Source organism: Homarus americanus, unplaced genomic scaffold (assembly GCF_018991925.1).
Source record: "Homarus americanus isolate GMGI-L3 unplaced genomic scaffold, GMGI_Hamer_2.0 scaffold13832, whole genome shotgun sequence".
In the NCBI taxonomy this organism is placed as follows: domain Eukaryota; kingdom Metazoa; phylum Arthropoda; class Malacostraca; order Decapoda; family Nephropidae; genus Homarus; species Homarus americanus.
In genome coordinates this window covers 1-10,162 of record NW_024729064.1, presented here as the reverse complement: position 1 = coordinate 10,162, position 10,162 = coordinate 1, and the positions used below count along the sequence as shown (strand labels likewise).

At 36.4% G+C, this 10,162-nt stretch overlaps 1 protein-coding gene across 1 annotated transcript; it reads left to right on the top strand.

The window, feature by feature from the left end:
* The first annotated feature begins 5,380 nt into the window (after positions 1-5,380).
* On the top strand, positions 5,381-9,557 carry LOC121866294. Its single transcript, XM_042365906.1, has 4 exons — positions 5,381-5,418; positions 7,507-7,619; positions 7,991-8,091; positions 8,478-9,557. Exons 3-4 carry the CDS (start codon positions 8,006-8,008, stop codon positions 9,097-9,099), a joined length of 708 nt encoding a protein of 235 aa, XP_042221840.1. The 5' UTR covers positions 5,381-5,418; positions 7,507-7,619; positions 7,991-8,005; the 3' UTR covers positions 9,100-9,557.
* The last annotated feature ends 605 nt before the right edge of the window (positions 9,558-10,162 follow it).

Below are 10,162 nucleotides of genomic sequence, written 5' to 3'. Positions count from 1 at the left end.
TTCAATTTTGTTCAATAATTGTTAAAATGACTAAAAAATTGAATATTAAACTTTTAAAATTATTAAATAGTATAAACTTCTTGATATTTACAAAAATAGTAAGGAATTTAAGCCCTAGAACCGATTAATGTATTGGCGGACTGATACTAAAGCTGGTTGCCCGGTCAGTGCAAGCGAAAACATGTTGAGGTCGGTTCGTAAGAAGTTCGTTAAGCGAATTTTTTTTCGTTAACCGAATTGAAGATCCTATGGAAGGCAGTTCGTTAATCGAAATTACGTTAACCGAGGTGTTCGTTAAACGAGGGGTCACTGTATATATATATATATATATATATATATATATATATATATATATATATATATATATATATATATATATATATATATATTCAGAAATTTCAGAGTAATTTCAAATGCCCCGCCATTAGCGATACTGAGCGTTCAAGGTCATCTGAGGGGAGAGAGCGCTGCCTGCTCATAGCGAGAGATTGCGGAACTAGGCCTATATGATATTAAATGTAATTTACCGAATTAATAATGATGCGATTCATGAAGTTAAGGGACTATTATTGAATTTGAAATTATTATAGATCGTTTATCAGTCTGAATAATGTTACGGGTGTCCCAAGGAGTTATTAGTTAGGCGGAAAATATGTCACGTAGGCCTAAGCTAACGCCTTGAGAGGACGCGACGCTGGCTGGCCCTCAGTCGCAGGGAGGATTCATACAAAACAAGACGTCCCTGCGCGTCCGTCACAGAAATAGTCACGTGGCCTAGTCACCTGTGTTGCGCTATTGCCGTATAACAAGTAAGTCTCATGCGATCTCAGACAGGGTTAGATAGGGCAGTGGTAAAGTAAACTAGAGCTAACAGTGAGTTCATTTCAGGGTTTCCGTCAGAACCCACTTGACTGGAGTTGACCGGAGTTGACTGCGAGAGATTGACTGCCGTTGATGATTGAGGGTGGCAATTGTCGCCATTGGACCAATCAGTGTAGGCCTGTCACTGTTTAGCGGGGTAGCAAAGGATCTCTTGAGTGAACGAGTGCTTCCGACAACTAAAACGACGGGACCAGCATCCACAGTGGGTGATCAGTTCTTACCACTCGGTGCACAACACCACATGTCCCGAGCAGCTTAGTGAAACCCTCTTGCTAACGGGAAGCTAAAGCTCCTCTCAACTGTACAAGGTCTGATTGGCTCACTCCCTTCCGCTTTATGGACGCACTGGGAGTACACTGAGGCTAGCTGAGTAAACTAATGGTCACACACTGAGACTGTGAGTCTAGGTCTCTAGGAGATACCTAGAGGAACATCTTCCCTCCCTTATTACGGGTGTAGTTAACACCATTCCTCAGACTGATATTATCTTGACGTGTGTAGTTTAATAGTCCTAAATAATTTTGATAGTATTGTTTTTGAATGTTTGTGCCATTAAGTGGAACCAGAGTGATACTGTGATTTGATTCTTTTAATGCATCTAATTGTTCTTCATAATTCTGATCTCAGGTATAACCTTGTTCCCCAGAGTAGTGGTTAAGTTAGGTTAGGAAGTGTGCATCTGTTGGGGTGCTATTATTTTGTTGAAAGCCCGTAAGGCCTATTCATTGTAGAGTATTTAATTTCTTATTTTTATTACCATTTCCTCAGTGACTGATATTATTTTGTTGAAAGCCCTTAAGGCCTATTCATTGTAGAGTATTTAATTTTTTATTTTTTATTACCATTTCCTCAGTGACTGATATTATTTTGTTGAAAGCCCTTAAGGCCTATTCATTGTAGAGTATTTAATTTCTTATTTTTTATTACCATTTCCTCAGTGACTGATATTATTTTGTTGAAAGCCTTAAGGCCTATTCATTGTAGAGTAGTTAATTTCTTATTTTTTAATACCATTTCCTAAGTGACTGATATTATTTTGTGAAAGCCCTTAAGAGGCCTGTTTCATGTGTGCAAGCAACATTTAATACAGGTATCACCCCCAATTTAACGCGGTCAATTGAACCCAGAGGGTCCCGCGTTAAGTGAAAACCGCGTTAAGTGAATAACAGAACATATGGGATTAATTCCAATAGAACCCAGCCCGACCCCCAAACTCCACTTTTTGATGACAAATAACTATGTTGTAGTAAAAATAACATCTTAATTTTATGATGGTACATGCACACAATTAATACTTAAGAGAAATAGAGAAATACAGTCGCCAAGTTAATGTCCATTCAAATAATGGACTCAACTCCCTCCCCCTCTCACACTACACAGCCGGCTAACAGATGGTCGGTCGGTCCCTCCCTCCCCCCCCCACCCCCCACCAACCGTCCCAAGGAGATGTGTGGGATAACCTCAAACTAAAGTTAGGAAAATATAATTGATATTGCTGGATTCCTTGTAAGACCAGGAATATTTTGAATATAAATGTCATATATTTTTCACAAAAGATAACATACTTACTCAGATTAAACATTTTATCTAAAAATTGTATGTTTAATGCAAAAAATATGTTGTTTATATTCAAAATGATCACCAAATTATAAGAATTCCAGCAATGTAAATTATATTCTGGCTGGATAATTTGTATGAATTTTATGAGCTAAAACAAATATCTACAGTTAATAAAAAAAAAATATATTCTTCAACACTATCTGTCAATCAAAGTACCCCACCTTGCCTCCCCCCCTCTTCCAACCGCGCGGTCAGTCCCAACCCTCCCCCCACCCCCCACCAATCCTCCATTCAAGAGTTTTTAACATTTAGTAATAAATAATACCTCAGATTAAAGTTAGGATAATATAATTGACATTGCTGGATTCCTTGTAAGACCAGGAATATTTTGAATATAAAGGTCATATATTTTGGACAAAAGATAACATACTTACTCAGATTAAACATTTTATCTAAAAATTGTATGTTTAATGCAAAAAATATGTTGTTTATATTCAAAATGATCACCAAATTATAAGAATTCCAGCAATGTAAATTATATTCTGACCGGGTAATTTGTATGAATTTTATGAGCTAAAACAAATATCTTCAGTTAATAAAAAAAAATAATAATTCTTCACAGGGTAACAGATGGTCGGTTGGTCCCTCCCTCCCCCCCACCCCCCACCAACCATCCCAAGGAGATGTGATAACCACTAAATTTTAATAAATAATACCTCAAACTAAAGTTAGGATAATATAATTGACATTGCTGGATTCCTTGTAAGACCAGGAATATTTTGAATATAAATGTCATATATTTTGGACAAAAGATAACATACTTACTCAGATTAAACATTTTATCTAAAAATTGTATGTTTAATGCAAAAAATATGTTGTTTATATTCAAAATGATCACCAAATTATAAGAATTCAAGCAATGTAAACTATATTCTGGCTGGGTAATTTGTATGAATTTTATGAGCTAAAACAGGCAGTCAGGCAGGGTGGCGGGTGGGGGGTGGTGCGAATCTAAAAATAGCTCTCGAGCCGGACACTCACCACGTTGCTGTGGAAAAATCCGCGTTAAGTGAAAGTTCAGCTTTGGCAAGGCACCGCGTATATGCGAAAACGCGTTAAGTGAAAGCGCGTTAAGCGGGGTAATACTGTTTCAATTTATTGTTGCCTGTGTTTCTAATAATTTCTATATCATGTATAATTTTTAGTCCCCAGAGTAGTGTTTTAAGTTTAAGTTAAGAGGTGCGCATATTGGTGTACCATTATATGATTGTGTTTGTAGTGTTGGAGGGAATATAAGTGTCTAAATTTTACAGTGTGTCTCATTCATCCCAGTCACAGACGCTATCCTTCCACGGGTCACGGACAGTTCATTTTGTGTAGTAGATTTAAGTGTTCTTGTGCTGGTTCGGGATTTTTCTCAAAGGGGCGCTTACACTGCCTTTACCATCTATTAAATTTTAATAAACCCCAAGTCAAGTGAGAAATTAAAGTCCAGTAAATTCCGACCGGTTACATATATATATATACAGAGGAGGGTGAGACCAGGTCCACAATGGTCAGGTATTAGGTAATGACCCTACTAATCTTTAAATAGCACACAACGGTTGGTGGTCAGGTCAGATGGTCAAGTGACCCGGCCTTCTCACCTGATCACAAATCTTCTTAATTACAAAATTGTCCAGCTTGTACATGCCGTTACTCAAATTCATGTTGAATGCTTCGGTATGTTTAATAAGACTATTATTCTGCCCACCATAATAAAGTCAAACAGTCAGTATTTTCAACAATGTTTTTACGTGCCTTGAGAATTTGCAGTCCGGAATTCATCGATGAGGAATACAAATATATATATAATATTGGCTCAAACCTTAAATACCCTAGATCTTTCATAGACGAATGCTTAAACATTACTAAGAAAACTTTTTATAGAACTGATCCCAAGCCCACCCATGACCATAAGAATATCTTAATATTACCATTTCACAAAAATTTCTCACACATTCCTGCACAGCTAAAAACCTGGAACGTCAATGTGGCATTTAAAAACTCATGCACTGTTAAACAAATGTTAATCAAGAACTCCCCCAACAACACAATTGGTTGCATTTATAAAGTTCCTTGCAAGGAATGTAATATGTTTTACTTAGGCCAGACAGGTAAAGATCTTGCAACTAGAATTAAACAACACAAATACAGTGTTAGGATAGGCCAGGAATCCAATGCTCTGTTTGTTCATTTGAGGGATAACAAGCATTGCATTGACTGGGATAATGCCTGCTCAATATTACCATGTAATTCAATTGATAGTAGGAACATCATAGAATCTAGTCTTATTAAACATACCGAAGCATTCAACATGAATTTGAGTAACGGCATGTACAAGCTGGACAATTTTGTAATTAAGAAGATTTGTGATCAGGTGAGAAGGCCGGGTCACTTGACCATCTGACCTGACCACCAACCTATTTAAAGATTAGTAGGGTCATTACCTAATACCTGACCATTGTGGACCTGGTCTCACCCTCCTCTGCACTACTTGAAGATTTAATGGTATATATATATATATATATATATATATATATATATATATATATATATATATATATATATATATATATATATATATATATATATATATATATATATATATATATATATATATATATATATATATATATATATATATATATATATATGTTATATATGCAAGTAAATCACTGTAGGTGCGTGATCTAGGTATATGCTGATAACCACAAGGAAAGAAGAAAACACGAAGTTCCCAAGCGCTTTCGTGTAATTCACATCTTCAGGGGTGAGTACAGACTAGAGAGAGTAATACAAATTTCTTGTGTTTAGAAGAGGTAACCGCCAATGCCCGTCAGTTGTTTTCCTCCCCTGATCCAACTCTCTTGCCCAAGATCCCTCTGGGCAAGAAGAAATCTCGACTGAAGAAACCTCATCACTCATCAATTGCAGGCGAGATTTTTTATGGGAATCCTTGGGAATTGTCTCAGGTTTTTAATAAATTATGGTTTATTTAATTTACATTTATACAATTCAAAAACTGATACAGTAGGTTCAGTGAAAAAAATATTCAAGATGGAAAGTACAGTACTGTACAGTAGAACCTTGTTATTTTCAACTCGGCTAATACAGATTTTGCCTAATTCAAACTTTTCTCAAGCATGAACAGATAATTTCTACTTCGAACCAATTGCCTATGTTCAATTTATATCATCCTGATTTGAACCTAACCAAATTAAGGCCAAAATTCCAGCTGTAAAAATCTGTTGTTGATCAATCCAAGTACAGTCCTATTAGCTTTGCAAATTAATGATGAGTTCAAATGAGGAAAATTCAGAGGAAAATATAAATCTCTAAGCACAACAGGCAAACTGAAAAATATTTAAGAACTTGAGCAATAAAACCAATAAACACCACAGTTGTTACATGCATTTTGATCCATGTCTTGCTTACCGTACCCCTAGATCTCACTCCCAGGCCGGGGGGGGTGTAACTGTTCCCCACTTGTGAGCTACAGTATATATTATGTTATGGGTATTTTTCAGCTTGCTGTTATCCCACATTTAGCAATAATTTTACTCGAACGTTAGGTTTTCAAGATGAGGGATACAGTGAGTTCTGCTATAACGCGTGTTTTGACAACGCGAATTGGCTCTAACGCGATTTATGAATAGAGGAACGATATTTGTATAACTCGAACGCTTGTTTGCTGTAACACGATTTTGCTTACTATTTCTCCAATTTTGTGGCATTAACTGTGAATATGGTAAAGAAGAATATCTCCAAGAAGTGTTCTGGTGATCGCATTCCCGGTGATGATCGTAAAAGAAAGGCTATAACACTTGAAGAGAAGCTCGATGTTATCAACCTCAAAATCACCCTTCTCCCCCATCAAGTTATATTCATATTTTTTCAAGGTAAAGTGTTACATTTACTGTATGATTTCATTATTAGATATGAATGTAACATTTATTTAGACTGTGCTATCCTTTGTGTTAGGCTAACTAGTAAATTTTTTTCGATTTCGAGTAGTAATCTGCACCTAACCCTATTTTCTCCATAAGCCCTGTTATTTCTATTACACGAATTTCTATAACACGATGTTTTACAAGAACACAACTATCGCGTTATAGCAGAACTGACTGTACATGTATTTAAATTTTATGTAATACAGTACTGTAGTAAGTAGTAAAATCCCCTCCTTCCCTCCTATTTTTAAATTTATGGCATTCCAAACCCCCGTCTCCCCCATTAGTTTGAAATAAAGGGATTATACTCATATTTACAAATATGATCCCATTACAGTATAGTCATAATAAAAATTCAGATCAACTTACGAACTTTCCCAGGTACAATACTGTACTAATGAATACTGTACTGTACTTTGTTCAGCATTATGACTCCACATATTATTTACGGGCTATAATTTGTTATGATTTTATAAGTACCGGTAGGGATGGGTTTTATTTATATTTTATTGTGAATTTTTTATTTATTGGGAGAAGGGGGGGAATTAGCCCACCAGGGCACAGGTCAATGACCCACATCAGGGCCTGGGGGCGAAAATATAATAATAATAAAAAATTAGAAAAAATAAAAATGTGTATGATATACAGTAATACTGATTATAATGATATAATAAATGACAATAGAAAAAAGAAAGGAAAAAAAAGTTCAAGAGTGAGAAACAATATATGTATGCTGTGTTGTCAAAGTAAGAGAAACAATTGAGACCCTGCAATTGTGTGTAAATGAGGCAGAAAGTCAGTTCAGCAACCTGGGACTTGGTCACAATTTTTGTGGTGCCATATGGCAGCAGAGTCTACCATTAGACAATACTTATGCTGCCAATATCTTCCCAGGTGGTAGTACCTCCATGTTTGGTAGCTGCCTACTACCCATGGTTCTGGGTTCCCAATAAATTTATTTATGAACATGATCTAGGAATGTAACTTGGAATACTGTACTGTACTGTATGTCTTTCCATAGTGTTTGCTGTTTTTATTATTATCATCTTGTATTCCACCTGCATCCCCGCAGAAGATGAAGTATTTTCATCATCCAAGAGGTTGTCCACTTGTAACACAGGAAGCAACATCAATAATCAAAGCCCTCTTGAAACACCCCCAAGGAGGGGCAGAGCTGCATCTCGGGTAATTATCCAAATTGTTACAGGAATAATTGTACTGTAATGATTTTTTTGTTTGTTCTGTTTAGCCATTTCCTGTTGCTGAATACACTGGTCTTGAAAGTATTCTCTGTTAACATCCCTCCTATGAAGTTTTTGTATGTGGAACAATTATTCAAGTGCTTTGTATTTTGTTCCTTCATATTTTTCTCCTCGCTGCAATTTGTATCTCATTAGTAAGGAAGAAATGATAAATAGTTTCTTATTAGTTATCATGTTGGGTACATAATACTGTACACTTGACGCATATTAGCAATGTAAATTTGTGATAAATTTCAAAGAATAATACTGTATTTTCTATAGCCATAACTTGGATTATTTTACTATTTCTGACAGCTCGCTCACGAGAAAATGAAAAGGGTACCTATGACAACAAAAAAGACAAGAGGAACATGTCAGGTTATTTTCAAGGGAGACTCCTTTGAAAGCAGCTCCAGGTATTTATGGACCATTGACACCTTACTTGCCATTTTATAATAACTCAAGTGAATGTTTTATAGGAACTCCATTGGTGTGGCCATGTGGGTGAGAGTAGATGTGGGGTTAAATTTGTTTGATTAGCTTAGATCAGAGGGCAGACAGAGCCTAAATTGAATATGCAAAATGCCTAGGCAACATTTTCAGTGGTAGCTGTTTTAAGCAAAGTAATTGTCTCAGGTATATGAACTCTAAAGTGACAGATCTTGTAACTACCATATCCATATTAACGTACTGTGGTAAACTTGTGGAATTTGGCCAACCATGTGATGTTAAAATACTTCAGAAAATATATATTTATGTACCTGTAGTCTATGTAATTTACTGATTTATGCCTTTTTTTCAGTTATAAAGAAGTAGTAAAAGGAGCAGACTCTGGTCATGGGGAAAATTGTGAGTCTCATTTTGAAGAGATGGAATATGAATCAACTGTTGATCCTTGTGAATCAGCTGTTAATCCTTTAGCACTAGACACACCAAGTAAGAAGAATGATGGTGTAAAATGTCTAAGTGTTAAAGTCAGTCTTGAAAGATTATCTCATTTACACACATCTCAAGAAGTAGATAGTTCAAAAGATACAACACAAGTTACTGTTACAAATGCATATCAGGAGGAAGGTGTAGGTTGTATTAGTGAAACAACTTGTTCATACTCTAACCTCAGGTTAGAAGACAGCGACGATAACAAAAGCACCAGAATAAAGGAACTGGATGTTCAGAGATCAGGGAATGAGATGTGTAAAGGCAAAGAAAAAGAAGAGCCTTTATCTCCCAATAATTGTACTGAAAATGCATGTACAAAATGTGAGAATTATGACGAGTGTAATTCTCAATCCAGAACCCCTGAAGAAGTTAGGATTTTGCCAGAGCAAACAGAAAAACTTGTTACAACCAATACCAAGTGGTCGAACCACTCGAACAAAACAAAAGGAATTGCAGTTATCAACACGAGGAGATATAACAGATAATATGGTAAGCACAGCAGATCAGCCTCATCCCATTCCCAAACCAAGATTAACTCGTACAAAGCAAAAGGAGGTCTTACCATTGCTCGATACAATTGATGAATCAGAAGGTCAGTTGTTACCACCCATGGACTTTCCAAAACCAAGAATGACTCGCACAAAGACTAAGGCAAAAGAACAGACTAACAAATTTGAAAATGTGGAATATGATTCACAGTCTTCAGTAGAGGAGGGGTATAATACCCATGAGAAAGCTGTTGCACAGCCATCTGAGGAAATCCCAATGTCTCGTTCTACTCGTACAAAGAAAAAGGTGATAGAGGTAATTTCCTTAACTGACACTCCAGTCAAGAATGACATTAATAAATCAGTAGACAATGAATCACAAAAACCAAGGACAACAAGAACAAAGAAACGAATGTTTGACGAGTTAGGTGTAGATCAGCCTACTAGATCTACAAGGACAAAGTGTAAGAAAATGGAAGAACAACCTGAAAAAGAATCTGTGGCTTCAGAAAAACTTGGTCTATGTTTATTTCTTACTGAACCTGAAGATGAGAAAGACGGCAAATCATCTCAGGTTGTACAGAAATCACCACTTGTTAGGTCTGTTCCATCAGTAACATCTATGAAGCCATCACAATCAGCGACCTCCTATACCTCTGAGAATACTGTAATGGCTGCTACATCTACTCAGAACACAGAAATTGGGCCGGTTCGCCGGATAATCGATCTAAGGTGCGCCAGTTGCCAGCTTTATTATTAAGCCCTTGTCCATCGTCGTCAACTGTCCAAGTTGTAACTCCAGGTAGTCCAGTACACACTAGTTTTAAGCGTGCTTGCTGTACACCAAATTCAGACAAGGACTCTCCAATGTCTTCTACTGTACGCCAGAAGGGGACACGCGCGATGACCCCTGTAAAACATTCTCCACGAACATTTGCTGGGTGAGTGATGCTCTTGAGGTGTAATAGGTGGAGAATAGTAATATACAGTATAATGATTGTAAAATGTGCAGATAATGGCCATAGACAATAAAATTATTTCATTAAAGGAACAGTATACA

What these genes read in the sequence shown, in the direction of transcription:
- LOC121866294 (XM_042365906.1), top strand. Translation starts at nt 8,006, where the DNA reads ATGAAAAGGGTACCTATGACAACAAAAAAGACAAGAGGAACATGTCAG. An exon ending in TCCTTTGAAAGCAGCTCCAG is followed by an intron (nt 8,092 to 8,477) that starts GTATTTATGGAC and finishes CCTTTTTTTCAG; the next exon opens with TTATAAAGAAGTAGTAAAAG.